This window comes from Telopea speciosissima, chromosome 3 (assembly GCF_018873765.1).
Source record: "Telopea speciosissima isolate NSW1024214 ecotype Mountain lineage chromosome 3, Tspe_v1, whole genome shotgun sequence".
In the NCBI taxonomy this organism is placed as follows: domain Eukaryota; kingdom Viridiplantae; phylum Streptophyta; class Magnoliopsida; order Proteales; family Proteaceae; genus Telopea; species Telopea speciosissima.
In genome coordinates this window covers 45846513-45863318 of record NC_057918.1, presented here as the reverse complement: position 1 = coordinate 45863318, position 16806 = coordinate 45846513, and the positions used below count along the sequence as shown (strand labels likewise).

Below are 16806 nucleotides of genomic sequence, written 5' to 3'. Positions count from 1 at the left end.
CCCCTCATGACGATCATCATAATAACCACCACTCTGCATGCCACCACCACCACCAGCAGCAGCAGCAGCATTACCACCAGTAGGGTCATCACCACCAGCAGGGTCATCACCATCACCACCACCATCATCATCACCATCAGGAGCAGTTCCTGTTGCATCCTCAAAAGGTCTTGGTGATTGAGAATGTGCACGCCCCTCTTGCGACATATAGTCATCAACATCTGTACCGGTTACGGACGCAATGGTGGAGTCGGGCCTACCTCCAGGGTCATCCATCTTTGGTGCACCACGATCCCTCATCCACTGGAATAGGGGATCCTCATCATCATCAGAGTCCTCCTGGAATATGTTGGTTAGCTCGATGGGATCTTTGTCATTGTTCTCAAATTCTACACGTATATACCTCATCCTCAGTCTCATATTATAATGCACATACACCAGCTACTCCAGTCGTTGATTACCTAATCTGTTCCGCCTCTTTGAGTGTGTCAATGCGAATATATTCCAATTGTGCTCGCACCCAGAGGATGAACAAGTTTGTGAGAGCACTTTGATTGCTACCTTCCTCAGATTGGGTGAACTTGTACCATAAAGTACCCACCAGTCAGCTGCATTATAAACATAGAATATTTAGAATATGTGCATTCTAAAGGGATACAATTATAATTCATAAATATAATGTCATGCCACATTGCTACCTACCTGGGTCTGACTTTTGTCTACCCTCAACTGCAGCTTTTCGACTGAAACTTGCTGAGGCCTCTCTGAAGAATTTGATCTATTTTCATTTTATATTTCAAACAGTGTTAGAGGCATTAGTATTTGCTATTTAGTAATTACATTCCTTTACTTACTACCAAAGTAATAAAGTCCCATACTCTCACCTCATCATTGCAGTCAGATTGTGTCTTGGCATTGACCTCCAACTTCTCAATAACAGTTTCAACTGCTAGTAACAAATCCGTGTCTAGCCCAAGATTATGCGAGTACTGGTACTTTGGATTCAAATAGTATGCTAGTAAAGGGGAAACCACAAATATAAGTTGTTAGTGACTTAATACTTTTGAGTTTTGAATATGTAAATGTAAAAACTCATATAAAATTTAAAGTATGTTGAAGTGTTGAACTCACTAGCTTTATGCAAGGGATGACTCAAGTGCTTCTCCCATCGCTTATCAATGATGTTAATGTATGAGAGAGCATTTCGGGGTATTGCAGCTCTGACCATTTCCTTCATCTTCTGTAGGGCAGCATATATGTGGGGCAAGGTAGGCTTCTTCTCCGTGTCAACCATCCTTAGTACTGCCACCACTGGCTCTAATATGGCAACAACTTTATAGAAGTCCTTCCAAAATTGATCACTTGCAATGGTCTGTTGTGCTGCCTTCCCTTCTTCTGTCCTAGAACCTGGCCAAGTAAACCATTGTTCACTTGCAAACATTGACCTCAGACCTACCACCTTCGTCTGAAAGCTCTTCAATGCAATGTAATTGGTGGCAAATCGAGTGACACCAGACCTCACTAAATCCCCCTTGCATTTTTCCCTCATCATGTCTTAAGCATAACCATGGTTACACAAAGGTGGTCACTTGCCTTGCCCTATTGACCACACAGGCCACCAAAGCTTTTTTCCCCATGTCCTTCAGCATTAAATCAATAGAATGGGTTGCACATGGAGTCCAAAAGAGGCGGATCCTCTTACTCTTCTTGTTCATCAATTTCTCTCCAGCCTTCTTAAAATTAGAACCGTTATCCGTTACAATTTGGATAACGTTCTTTGCGCCTATATCTTCCTCCACCACTTGCTTCAGTAGCTTATACAAGTATAATGCATCATTTACATGCTTTGATGCATCAACAGACTTCAAGAAGACAGTCTTCCCATTACAACTCACCATGAAATTTATAATGGACTGTCTAGTAGGTCCAGTCCAACCATCAGCCATAAGAGTAACCCCATATGTGTCCCACCTTAGCTTCAGACCCTCTATGTACTCTTTCAGCTCCTCTACCTCTTTAGGCAAATATACATTATACAACTTATATGGTGTAGGCCCCTTCCATCCTGGGCCAGCCCTCCCTGCAGCGTCAAGGAATGCATTATAATATGTTCCTTGTGCCACATTAGCTGGAATGCCATTATATAGCATGAACTTGCTGAAGGCTTTCCGTGCTTCCTCTTGTTTACCACCAAACACTTGCGGGATGGTTGGTTGGAAGGCATCTTGTTGCCTAAAGGTAGATGGATCCTGCTCAAAAATGGTATCTGGGGAATGTGCTCGTGGTCGGGCTTGGGGCCGTGGGATATCTCTTATGCCAGTGCTTCTCCTCCTCTCATCTTGTTGCACTGATGCAGCTGAGCCAGATCCACCAGTTCCTCTTGCTTGCTCATATGCTCTTATATTCTCAAAATAAAAACTTTGCCTACTCTCTGCCAAAGTTTGCTGGTAAATCCTCCATTCAACTTTTGATTCAAACTCACCAGGTGTAGGCCTATATTCAGTATCATCTCCTACTCCTCCACGGATCTCTACACCAGGCCTCTCTAGAACTACCTCATCAAAAGCTATTTGTTGTCTTTCCCTCTCAGCTTTCTTTGTTCGTACTCCTTTCAAGTTTTGTGCCATTGCCAGTTTTACTTGGCTCGGAACATTTCGGCATTTGGTAACATGCTTGCCCAGACCAGATAAATGTTCCTTTAACCTAGTTGCTCCTCCAGAATTTAGAATCTTGCCACAGTAGTTACACTTTGACTTCTTTTTGTCCTCAGACATCGGGACTCCATGTAGCCATGCTATATCCCCCATTGTGTAAGAAATATCTTATTTTTTACACTGTTACATAAAAAAACATGTATTAGTAACTATTACAGACTTAAAGTAAGGTATTAAACACTTAAAGTATTGTATTCATAACTATTAAACATAATATGAAGCTACTAGAACAATCAAATACCTATCTCTTATTTATTCCCTAACCCTAGTATTTATTTATTAATTAAAAATAATATTATTATAAATAATTATACCTTCAAATATAAAATATTATAACATAATGATGTATTTGACATCATTTGAAGTTGGACATTATGTACAAATGTTGTGCATAATTTTCCAACAAAAACAGGTATTTTTCCTTAATTTTATATATTTTTTAACTATTTTAATAATATTATTATTAAATCTGAAAAAAAAAATATTTTGTTTAATGGGTAAAAAAAAAAAATGACTCCATGAGGCTGTAGAGCATGCAAACTTGTCTAACATATATCAAAATCACATCCAAACAATAAGTATTTATCCTATTTTTTTTTTGAAAATATTCATTTTTTTTTTCCAGAAATTATAATAAAAAATTTAATATCCCAAAAAAAATTCGGCCTCCAGCAAGTGATAGATCGGCCAAAGTTGTGTAACATAACTCAAAATCACATGAATCTACCAAGATTTCATCAAAATTTTGAAAAAAATAGATTTAGGGAAAATGGGTTACCTTTCAAAAATCCTTCAAAAACTTGATCAATCTTGCAAAAGTGAGCTTCAATCTTCAGTTTAGCAGCAAAATCACCTTCCAAAGCTTTGAATCCAAGCAAAAAATAAAGAAGGGAAGAGAGGAATTGAGACTTTGGGAGAAGAAGTGAGAAGAGAGAGCAAAATATGAGTAAACAGCCCTCTTGACAGAATCTCGCCGAGTTCTGTTGAGAGGGTTGCTTTTGATAAGTTAAATGGGTCATTTTGACCTTGGCCCATACCCGAAACCATGCCCATGACCCGAGATCTCGGCGAGATTTTGATTTTTTTGTTCCTATATTTTACATAAACTAGATACCCACTCGAAACGAGATACAGCTGAGATCTCGTCGCCGAGATCTCGGCGAGAAAGTGTACTTTTCCCACTCGTAGGCCATCTCAACTCGGAATTTCGAAAAATCGAGAATCTCGGCGAGATCTCGCGAGATTTCGGACTATGACAAACACTTATTTAGGCCAGGAACTAAGGCAGACACTTATTTATGCCTAATATCATTTAAGTAAATGAAATATTAGATATTATTCATAAATAAGCAAATAACCCCTATTTGAATCCAATAAAAATAGTTAAAAAATAAAATTCCAAAAGGAAAAAAGTCAACCCCGGTTCAAGAACAAAACTGGATTTTCGGTAGAGGTGCAATTTTCAACTTTCTAATGTTGGGGTTTTTCTCAAATCTAAAAATTCCATAAATCTTAATATGGTAAAACATTATTAAAAACCAAAAGTGCGGTAAAATATTCATTTGTTTTGATGTCCAAGAAAATATTTTCATTCAGAGCGATTTTGACAGCATTCGTGCACACCAAATTAAGTTTGACCGGTACATAACTCTTATTTGGACTTTGTTTTTGCAAAATCTGATAGTGTCATTGTGTTTAAATGGCCTAAGATAAGCTGAATACCAAGTTTCAGACCCAAACTAGGTCTAAAACCCACCGAGTTGAGGCTTCGAGTCGAAAAAAAAAATGCACCAACTCGGCGAGATCTCGACTCGACTCGGTTTTTCAAGGGACCGAGTTGGTACCGAGTTCCGAGTATTAGTACCTTGGATGAAAAGCAATAGTGGGGTCAGAAAGCTGGCTGACTAGTGTCTTAAAAGTTAAAATCAAGGGCAGCATAAGGAACCCTATTAATGAAAAAAGCATTCGTAAGCACAACTTCACTCCAAAAATACTTAGCTGCCTGAGTCATAAACATCAAAGAGTAAGTGACCTCCAGAAGATGGCGGTTCTTTCGTTCTGGAATACCATTTTGTTTAGGAGTAAGGACACAGGAGGTTTGGGAGAGAATTCCATAGGTATCAGGGTACTGAAGAAAAGAACTATCAATGTATTATGTCCCATTGTCACTGCGGAGAACTTTAACCTGGGCATTGAATTGAGTTTGGATCATCCTATGGAAAGACTGGAAGCAAGAAAAAGCTTCGGATTTGGACCGAAGAAGATAAACCCAGGTTAATCTAGTACAGTTATCAATAAAAGTGATAAACCATCGAAACCCACCCCAAGCAACTATCTGGGAAGGACCCCATAAGTCAGAGAATACTATAGAAGGGAATCAAACATTTATTATTAGTAGAAAAATATGAGGACCAAGTGTGCTTAGCAAGTTCACAAATATCATAGTTAAAGTGATCCAAAGTTACATTGTTTGACTAAATAGGGTAACAAACGACGTAAAACAAAAAGGAAGGATGACCGAGACGACGATGCCAGTGATAGAGCTGTCAGAGAGTACTGTCTTCACGAGTAATATGAGCTGAAACTAGGGAGTGAGCAGTAATAAGATCAGGTTCCAAGTAGTAAAGACCATCCTACAATCTACTATATCCAATCGTTGCCCCCGTCGCTAGGTCCTGAAAAGCATAATGAGAGGAAAAGAAGTGAACAAAACAATTAAGATCAGTAGTAAGATAGTGAATGGAAAGCAAGTTGGCACAAAGATTAGGAACATGTAAGATAGAAGATAAAGAAATAATGGGAGTGTAGGAGATGGATCCTTTATTAGAAATAGCAGAAAGTGAACCATCAGTGACTCAGACCTTGTCTTTGCCCGAACAAGGGTTATAAGAGGCAAACAGGTCCGTGGAGCTGGTCATATGATCCAAGTCTCCAAAATCAATTAGCCACGCAGAATTAGTATGAGAGGTCACAAGAAAAATATCTGACTGGGCTAAATGGGAAGCAGGAGATGGAAAGGAAGCCATGGTAGTAGATTCAGAACCAAGCTGGATCATCACACGTTGGAGCTGAGTCACAAGTTGTTCTGCAGACATAGATGAAGTACTGGTAACCTCAGGAGTTTCGATCAAGTAAGCCTTGAGCCTAAGGATGAGCAGAACCAGCTTTCACTCCCTTTCCCCCCCCTTGGGATGGCCAATGTAATTTCTAGCAAGTCTCCCTAGTATGAAGAGGGCAGCTACAATAGTCACATTGTATTGGAGAACGAGTAGAAGTAGCCTTATTGACTGAACCAGCACTATCCACAGGTGAAGAAGACTGCGGTGTAGTAACAAGAGTAGACCGAGGAGGTGCAGTTGGAGGCATCATGACAGTTTGACGATGATCCTCATGCTGGATCATATTATAGGCTTCAAGTAAAGTAGGAAAGGTACTCCTGTTGAGAACTTGAATGCGTATCTGGTCAAACTCTGGATAAAGGCCAGTGCGGAAAGCATAAACTTGTTCCATTTCTCATTCCTTTGCAAATGTAGCAGCATCAACTAGGCTAGTCATAGGATGGTGGAAGTCCAATTGTTGCCATAATGTCGTCAAGGTAGAATAATAGGCAAACACAGAAAGATCCTTCTGTTTAGTTTCCTAAGCTTGATGACAAATTTCATATATTTGGGATAATTGCTGTGATGCAGATTCATCACCGAAATGGGCTTCTTTTATTAGGAATAAGTCTAGGGTTGGGTTATATACATGTTGGGCCTTTGATCCCATGGGTTTTCGATATAATAGGCCACTTTAATGGGCCTAAAATATGGGTACATAGGTTGCATACGGGATTAGCCCTATACCAGTGGTTCAATTTAAGTGATTTTATTAGTTCTTTTTAGTGTATGAGTCTTTTATGTAAGTTTTGTAATATGGGTTCAGGGGCTTAAATAGTCATAAGGGTATTTCTGTCCTTGTACTCAAACCAGAATGTTCTTCTCTTTATTATAAGTAAAGATGGTTGTAGTCACTCTGACTCAAGCCAGTATTCACGGAATTCCACATGGCATCATAGCCACAAATATTCCGGAAATATGGGAATTAAAATTTTTTCTTTTTTTTTTTCTCTCTTCTCCTTCACGATTCTGACCTAATGGCAGCCACCACCGCCAGCCCTCCTCTCCCTTCTGCCAGCACCCGCAGGGTCTCCCACCCTCTTCCGCCATCACCGCCAGCCCCGCAGGGCCTCCCAAACCCTTCCGCCACCACCGCCAGCCACCGCAGGGCCTCCCACCCTTTTCCACCCCACTGCTAGCCCCCACAGCCTCTCTCCCTTCCTTTTTTTCTCGCGGGAGCTCTCTCTTCACTTGCTGTTACCTTTTTCCCACCCTTGGTGGTGAGTTGACTCCCACCAAGGGTCCTTTTTTTTTTCCCTCGTTGTGATCTAATTTTTTTTGGAGGCCTTGTCTTTGGATTGTGCAATTTTTTTTTCCAGCCAACATGCCTGATGTTTCAGAGATCACTTCTGCCTCTTTGGTTTTGATGGTTCGTCGTACCGTGACTTTATTCTGTTTCCGGTGAACACCATCAAGTTAAATGGCAGCAATTATCTTATGTGGTCTCGATCATGTTTGTTTGCTATTGGTTCCTGTGGCCTGTCTGGCTATATCACGTGTACCACGGTCAGGCCTATCGAGATTGGTCCTGCATAGGAGTGTTGGATGAATTTTAATTTCTTGGTCATGTCGTATCTGGTTAATTCCATGGACCAAGAAATTGCTGGGCGATACCTTCTTCTTGATTCGGTTGCAAAAATATGGAAGACAGCCAAAGATACTTATTCCTAGGTTGGTAACGCTGCCCAGTGTTATGAACTACGTTAAAAAATGCACTCTACAAAACAGCTGGAGTTGACACTTTCTCAGTATTACAATACCATGTGTACGATGTGGTAGCAGTTGGACTTTCTGGGTACCTTCACTGCAACCACTAATGTTGATGCCACGACGTACCAGAAGTGGGAGGATGGTTTACGCGTCTTTGATTTCTTGGCCGGCCTGAATATTGAGTTTGATCATATCCGGTCGAATATTTTAAATCGCGAACCTCTCCCAACTCTTGAACAGGCCTATGCGATTCTTTCAACTGAGGATAGTCGATGTACCGCCATGGTTCACCTTGCTACTCAGGAGCACTTGGCTCTTATTTGTGGTTCACAGTCTTCCCGTGGGGGCTCTTCTCGATCTGCCAATACTGATCGGACATCTGGAGATCGCCTCCCATCAGATGCGGTCACTGTGGGAAGGAATGGTATACGAAGGACCGCTGTTGGAAGCTTCATAGTCGCGCAGCAGATACTCGCGGGCGTGGGAGGGGTGGTTCCAATCAGTCCAATAGCACTCGTGCTCATCAGGCCACTATTGAGGACCAGCCGGATCCTTCTCTGTCACAGGTTATGGCGGATTTGCAAAATTTACGGGATATGGTGACTCGTTTGGACACATCTTCTTCGGCATCTGTATCTCCTTCCATGGCTGCCTCGGCTCTGTCTCTGCCTACTACTCACAATACACCTTCATCCACAGGTATTTCATTTGGTGGGAATTGCACCTCAGTCATGCCCGATTCTTGGGTAATTGACTCAGGGGCAACCGACCATATGACCGGCTCCTCCCCCTTTTATTCCACATATTTTCCTTTATCTGGTCAGAGTAAGGTTCGTTTTTGCTGATGGATCTCTTTCTCCTATCTCGGGAAAGGGATCTGTGCAGTATTCTTCCTCTTTTACCCTTTCATCTGTGTTACATGTTCCGAAGTTCACTACTAATTTGCTTTCCATTTAACATTTTTTTCCAACCTATTGTTTATTTCAGGACTTTGCAACGGACAATATGATTGCATGTGGTAAGGTGGTTGGTGGTTTGTACGTGCTTGACGGTTCATAGGCAGCCTTGACATCTCAACCTGCATCTTCTGATTTTGATTCTGCACTTTTTGAATTGGATAATTGGCATCGTCCTTTGGGCCATCCTCCGATTGGTGTTTTGTCGGCTTTATTTCCTAGCTTAGTGAAAAGATGTAATAAACATAATTTTTCTTGTGATGCTTGCACTTTGGCAAAGCAAACTAGAAGCATTTTTCCAATTTCTGATAATAGAAGCTTGCATCCTTTTGGTTTGATACATTTTGATGTGTGGGGCCCTGCCCGTTGTGTCTCTAGCTCTGGGTTTTGATGGTTTGTCACTTTTATTGACTGTTTCAGCCGGATGACTTGGGTGTATTTGATGCATAGTAAAAGCGAGGTCTTCGCATGTTTTACTTTATTTCATAAGATGGTCGAGACACAGTTTGATGCCAAGGTGAAGATTCTCCGGTTAGATAATGGGAAGGAGTATATGAATGGTGCTTTTCGGTCATATTTGGACAGCCATGGGATCATTCATCAAACCTCTTGTGTTGACACTCCTGCTCAAAACGGGGTGGCTGAATGTAAGAACCGACATCTTTTGGAGGTTGGTTGTTCTCTAATGTTCACTATGGCTGTTGCTCCTCGTTTTTGGGGTGACGCTGTCCTTACAGCCACATATCTTATCAATCGCCTTCCATCCCGTGTTTTGGATGGCCGCTGCCCATTGGATGTGCTCTGTGGGATATCGACCTTTGTTGTGTCCCCTAAAGTATTTGGCTGTGTTGTGTTTGCCAGGAATCACCATGTACACGCCAAGTTTGATCCAAAGGGGCTGCGATGCACATTTCTTGGTTATTCTGTACCCAGAAGGGGTATAAGTGCTATCATCCTCCTACCCGAAAAGTGTTTGTCACTACGGATGTCGTGTTCCGAGAGTCGGAGGCTTACTGTAAACAGCAGGAACCTCTGCAGGGGGGAGATTATAAGTGGTTAAGAGGTTCCGCTGATTGCTCCTCTAGACATTGAGATACCTACTATAAAGGATGTTTCTGTTGAATTTGAAGATGGAGTTACAAGTCAAGAACAAGAAGTGGGACAGCAACAGACAAAGGAAAATGTGTACATTCGGGGAATTGATTTTCCCCTGGACGGCCCTCTGTACAAAGAGACCACCACCACTGATCCTACTCAATCGACATCTATTCCTACTCCAAGTCTTGCTCCTAGTCAGATTTCTGGCAAGCCTTCTGTTGATCCCAGTCTTGATTTACCCATTGCTGTTCAAAAATCAAAGAGGAGTTGTACATTGCACCCTATCTCTAACTTTGTGTCATACAACTCTCTAACTCCTGCTTTCCATGCCTTTGTATCTTCTTTATCCTCTGTTTCCATCCCTAACAGTTGGCAGGTGGCAATAACCGAACAGAAATGGAAGGATGCGATGAATGAAGAAATGCATGCCCTTGAAAAAAACCAGACCTTGGATTTGGTGAGTCCTCCACTAGGAAAAAGACCCATTGGTTGTAAATGGGTCTTTGTTGTGAAGCACAAGGCTGATGGCTCAGTAGAAAGGTACAAAGCAAGACTTGTTGCCAAAGGGTTTACTCAAACCCAAGGAATTGACTATCAAGAAACCTTTGCTCCTGTAGCAAAGATGAATACTGTACAGGTCATTATCTCTTGTGCTATGAATCAAGGATGGGAACTCTAGCAACTTGATGTGAAGAATGCCTTCTTGCATGGAGATTTGGAAGAAGATGTCTACATGGAGATACCCCCTTGTTTTGCTTCTTCAGAAACTTAGGGAAAGGTGTGTAAGCTGAAAAAGGCCCTATATGGTCTGAAACAGTCACCAAGGGCATGGTTTGGCCGGTTCCATAAGCCTATGATTACTTATGGGTATAAGCAGAGCAATGCTGATCACACATTGTTTGTTAAGAAGATAGGACAACAAGTGACAGTGTTGATTGTCTATGTTGATGACATGGTGATCACAGGCAATGATGCACAAGATATCAAGAAGTTGAAGACTTATTTGGGCACCGAATTTGAAGTCAAAGACTTGGGTAGATTAAGGTACTTCCTAGGGATTGAGGTTGCCTATTCAGCTAAGGGCATATCTCTCTCTCAAAGGAAATATACCTTGGATTTATTAAGAGAAACAGGGATGCTTGGGTGTAAACCAGCAGATACCCCTCTGGAGCCCAACACACATTTGAAGAATAAGGAAGGTGACCCGGTGGACAAAGGCGGTTATCAGAGGTTAGTTGGTCGATTGATCTACCTCTCACATACCCAGCCAGATATCACTTTTGTTGTAAGCCTTGTCAACCAATTCATGCATGATCCTCACTCTTCTCACTTGGAAGCAGCATACAGAAATCTCCGTTACCTCAAGTCATCTCCGGTGAAAGGAGTCTTGTTCTCTCCACATAGCCATCTCCGGATAGAAGCATACATTGATGCAGATTGGGCTGGCAGTCGTGATAATAGGAAGTCCACATCTGGGTATTGCACATTTGTTGGAGGAAACCTAACTACTTGGAGAAGCAAAAAACAGCTGTTGTGGCTCGATCTAGTGCTAAAGCTGAGTTCCAAGCTATGGCGTAGGGTATTTGTGAGCTTTTTTTGGCTCAAGGGGCTTCTTCAAGATTTGGGGACGAATGCTGATCTTCCTATGCGGATTTACTGTGACAGCAAGTCCGCAATCAGCATTGCTCACAACCCGGTTCAACATGATCATACCAAACATGTTGAAATTGACCGGCACTTCATCAAAGAGAAGCTAGAACAAGGAATAATTTGTATCTCATTTATTCAGTCTAGTGAACAACTGGCTGATGTCCTTACCAAAGGAATCAGTACTAAGTTATTTTTTCCTATAATTAGCAAGTTGGGCATGTTTGATATGTATGCACCAACTTGAGGGGGAGTGTTGTAATATGGGTTCAGGGGTAGAATAGTCATAAGGGTATTTCTGTCCTTGTACTCATTCCAGAATGTTCTTCTGTTTATTATAAATAAAGATGGTTGTAGTCACTCTGACTCAAGCCAATAGTCACGGAATTCCACAATAAGGTTGTAAGGGGGGCAAACATTGAATATGAATTTGATTAATGAAAAGCTTTTGCTTGCCGCCATTGCTGCTGTCCTGCTTTGTTGAGTGTTGCCTTGTGAGTCATATCAAGGTGAAGGGACTGGTGGATCTCTAGTTGAATCCTTGCATCTAGTAGTACCGGGAGGATCTTCTACTCATTTCCTTGCATCTTGTAGATCAGGAAACCCTTTCTTTTTCAAGCTACTGCTACTGTTGAAGGTCTATTTTTCAAGTAAGTAGTTTACTGTTGCAGCATACATCCTTCTTCTTCTAATCCTCCAACCTAAGCCTACCTATCTCCAATCGATCCTCTAAACCCTAGTTCAATCTACACCTTGTCCAGCCTACCTTCCTCATCCACCATTAATACCGTAGATCCATTAGAACCCTAAAACCTGCAACTATTCTTCTTCCCTTCTAGAAGGTCACATGCAAGGTGATTTTCGCGAGAATTCTACCTAGCCAAATCTAACCGTTAGAATCATCTCAAATTTTGACCTAATGCTCTTGAACCTAATTCATGAACTTGATTTCAGTTTGGTGCAATTCTGACATGCAGATCTGTTCCTACTATGAATTTCCAATTCTTCCCTTATTGTTATATTGTTCTTTTGAGGTCACAATTAATATACCAATTTTGCTGATTCTTATAGACTAAATTTATATTTGATTACTGAACATAACCCTAATTTCTGATCTCTGAATTTCCTGGTTAAATTACTGTTTTGCCCTTTTCCTAGTTGTACTAGGATTCCCCCATATTAGCTGATCTAATCATTGGATCAATTCCAAATTTTCAGCAATTGTTCCAACCCCTATTTGGTAAACTCATGGAATTTGGGATCATTCTAACCATCTGATTTTCTGTTATCAAGATTTTCCCTAATCTGAACTATCCTTTGATGAAAAGATCTTGGTTTGGTTCCTAGTTTGATTACTTGGATCTAAGACTACATTATGCTGGCTTGATCACTACTGTGCTTCACAGCATCCCATAACTCCTTGGCTGAATTGAGGAGAACAAAACTGGAACTAATGGATGACATCATGGCATTCAAAAGGAACAACATGACTAGGGCATCGTTTGCTAACCAGTTATTCTTGGTTGGAGTTTTAGTGGGCATAGGGGTGTCACCATTAATATACCCCAAAAAATGATTACCACAAATGGTAAGGAGGCATACACGAGACCAAGCTAAGTAATTTTTTCCATTCAACTTAATGGGGCCAGGTTGGAGAGTAGGACAATGGTGAGTAGCAATAGGGTGACTTAGATCACCGCTCCCAATAGCACCAGATGTACTAGATCCCTCCATGAAAAAACCCAACAAATGTACTAGAGGTTGGAAAGAAGTTGCTACTCACAAGATAGGGAGAGGTAGAGAACCATAAAGAGGGCAGAAACACCTCAAAGAAGCATCAAAGAGAAATCATAGTAGCTGTAGAGCCAAAAATAGTGCCACAAAAGGCACCGGCAGGGGCTGGAGAGGCCCAAGAAGATGTGGCAGCAAGCAGGCAAGGCCTTAAAAGGCTATAGAAACCATCGGCGGTGGCTGGTGGTGGCAGGCGGCAGCAGTGAGAGACCGAGGTTTTCAGCGCAAAAAAGGATGCCCTAAAGGAAGGCAAAAAGGGTCACGGGGGTGGCGGCGACAGTACATGGTAGGGCGGCAGAGTTGGGTAGCATGGTGGTGGTTAGTAGTCAACGATGGTTAGCATGGTGCGACATGCATTAACAAATAACACTTGCTCAGTCAACCATGCTGAACCAAGAGGCCAAAGCCTCGGTGGTGGCGATAGTGGCAGCGGACTCTTAAAAAAATCCCTAAAGGGATTGCGCTCTCATACCAAGTTGAGAGGAAGAGAAAAAAAAGAATGATTTAGTTTGTCAAGAAGACAGAGGTCACCACTTTATTTATAATTAGAGATCATTACAATAATGGAAATAAAATCCTAGCAAAATCACATGTGCATAATGAACCTGGACACTTTAGTGTATCCGGGTCCGGGTCATGGGTCGACGGATCATCCTTCAACAAGTTTCATAACCCCTAAGAAACTAAAGAAAATTACAACAATGTCCTCACCTGGTTCCATTCATTACTATCTGGCGCCTGCTTAACTAAAAGCTCAAAACAGTATTGAAAGAAGCCTTTCTCTCCATCATGGGTCTCTGAAATGGATCCTTAATCGAAGGCCTTGAACTGGTCTTGTTGAATTTCAGCTTGGCCACCCAATGGTTGCATGCTTATTGAGCCAATCAAAGGGCTGTTGCACACATGGTTTGCTTTCGATGTGATAGAATACTTCACTTCCATCTCACTAGTCAAGTTGCAGTTTCAAATGAACAGTAGTGGCTCAAAAAGTTAATTCAATATTACAGACGCAAAACCCCATGTTAGAACAGAGTTCTGTGTGTTAGAGTGGCCAACTTGTGTTGGCACAGTGCTCTTGTGAATATATAACTATCTAACTATTTGGGAACTTTGACACTGCACTACTTGTGAATGACAGTTTTTTTCTTTCAATTTGACAATTTTAAGGATTTCGAGCCTCAAATCGATGATTTTTTTTCTTTAAATTTCCAAATTAAGCCTTCATAAGATGAGATCCCATGGTGTATGCTCTTCGCTGATGACATTGTTTTGGTAGATGAAACAAAAGAAGGGATTAACTCCAAGTCAGAGCTTTGGAGGTCAACCTTGGAAAGAAGAGGGTTTCAGATTAGTAGAACAACAATGGAGTATATGTTGTGTAATTTTAGTCACACCATGATGGATACTGATATGGTGCGAATTGAGGATAGAGAGATACCACAAAGTGACTTTTAGATATCTGGGGTCAATCATAAGTAAAGAAGGTGGCATAGAAGATGATGTCTCGCAGAGAATTAAAGTGGGATGGATGAAGTGGAGAGGTGCATCAGGAGTGTTGTGTGACCGACGTATTCTTTTAGAGCTTAAAGGAAAGTTCTATAGGATTGTTGTACAACCGGCTATGATGTATGGGGCAGAATGCTGGGCAGTTAAGACGTGTCATATTGATAAGCTTTGTATAGCAGAGATGAGGATGTTAAGATGGATGTGTGGAAAAACAAGAAAGGATAAAGTACGAATGAGCTTATTAGAGCGGACGTGGGAGTCGCCCCGATCAGTGACAAGCTCCGAGAGAGTCGTTTAAGGTGGTATGGTCATATTCTACGGAGTCCTAGGGACGCCCCAGTAAGGAGGAGTGATATGATCCCAATTGAAGGAGCCAAAAGAGCTAGGGGCAGGCCTAAAATGACCATAGAAGTGGTGAGGAAGGACATGCATAACCTAAGTCTTGTACCAAGTATGACCTCGGATAGGGCCTATTGGAGGGCAAGGATCCATGTTGCCGACCCCATTTAGCTGAGATTTTCCTATCGTGCTGGACTGGACTTCTTCCCTCTTACTATCTTTCATCTGGCATCATTTTACATTTCGCTTTCCTTCTTGTGTTTGGATCTATGTAGCCAATCCCATTAAGTTGGGATAAGGCTGAGTTGGTTGTTGTTGTAAGTTTCAGTAATTGGATCTACTTAAGGTCAAAGTATAAATATGACACGCTTAATTTGATCTCCAGGCCCTTCTGTTTTGTTGTGCAAGTGTGAAATTCTTACATCTTTAAATCTCCGAAGAACAGCCATTCATTTTCAACTTGTGGTTTATCTTCTTTAATTTTTGGTATGGATTTTTTTGATGGAGATTAAGGGTGGCAAGAAAATTTTTAGGTCACTGTTGTGTTAATTTTTAATGTTAATTGTCAATGCGGATCTATATTAGGTATTATGTTTGCACTCTGCATCAACTAAATCTCTCAATATTTCTAATGCATCCTTCCAATCTGTTTGCAAATGCAGTCCTTATATGATGAAATCATCCCTGCTTTCAATGTCTTGGGAAAGAAGTCTTTCTTTTTGGGGGAGGTTGGCAATGGGGCAAAGATGAAACTTGTGGTTAACATGATAATGGGCAGGTAATGGAATCTCGAGCTGAATTAATTGAAGGCTGCATTCATATGCTGGAGTAAGTAGAGGACATTAGGAGGAATGAAATAATGTGGCATATATAATATGTTAGTCTCCTGCAACAATAGGAAATATGGAATGGGAATTGGAAACAAACTTTTATTTAATAAAAAAATTGGAAACTGTGGCATCTGGATCCTAGCCTATGCTACAGTTGCCACGCCAGAATGAAAGCCAGATAACAGAAGTAACAATAAAAGTCACGTCTCACTATTTAGTGTATAACATAAGCATCATAACCTTGTTATTGAATTCTGTCATTTATCCTTTTAAAATAACTTCACCTTATAAGAGAGTATGATTTGAAAAGCCAAGATAAGAAGTGGCTTTTTCCTGCATCTTCATGTCAATCACAGCTTATTTATCTTACTGACTTACAGATTTTGGCCCTGATGTTCCAACTTTAATATTTTTCTACCTTTTACTCGTTAAAGTTTTCTTTTCCATTTTTTTCTTTATATTTCTTCTTTTAGGATCTTCTTTCCCTACTTTGATTTGGGGGGCTTCTTGTTCTGGTAGTTGATTTGTCTCCCTAAACAAATAAGAAGAGCTAATGAATGTCATGAACCTCTAATCTTAGGAAAATAGAAAACCATTAACATAGTGGAGAATGAGTTGAACAACTAAAATGTGATTAGAAGGCATGGACATATGAATGGCAAGGTTAAGGTTGCTCCATTGTGACCAAGAGGTCATGGGTTCGAGTCTGGAAACAGCCTCTCTGCGAAAGCAGGGGTAAGGCTGCGTACATTATGACCCTCCCCAGACCCTGCAGTGACGGGAGACTCGTACACTGGGTACGCCCTAGTAGGACATATGGATGGCAAAAATGTTGTGGAGCTCAACCTAGTATCAGTATCTTCACTGGAATATCCTATCCAATTCCATGCTGCTTATGTTATGAGAAAATTTCCAATATTGCAAATATTCTTTCAAAATGTAATCTATTGAGCAATAACGAAGGATAAGTTAAATAGAAAGTTTTCTTCTTTACTCTAGACTCTGCAGGAAAAGCCAATGCTTCCACCTCTGCTGCTTACCTTGTTTGTCTCTATTG

General features: G+C 41.1%; 1 protein-coding gene across 2 annotated transcripts in view; it reads left to right on the top strand.

Moving 5' to 3' along the window:
- LOC122656468 (glyoxylate/succinic semialdehyde reductase 1) overlaps positions 1 to 16806 on the top strand; it is a 50931-nt gene that overhangs the window by 17902 nt on the left and 16223 nt on the right. For both annotated transcript variants that reach the window (XM_043850984.1, XM_043850983.1), the window contains one exon: positions 15582 to 15697. In XM_043850984.1, the coding sequence (XP_043706919.1) occupies positions 15582 to 15697 (116 nt within the window). The remainder of the gene's footprint in view (positions 1 to 15581; positions 15698 to 16806) is intronic.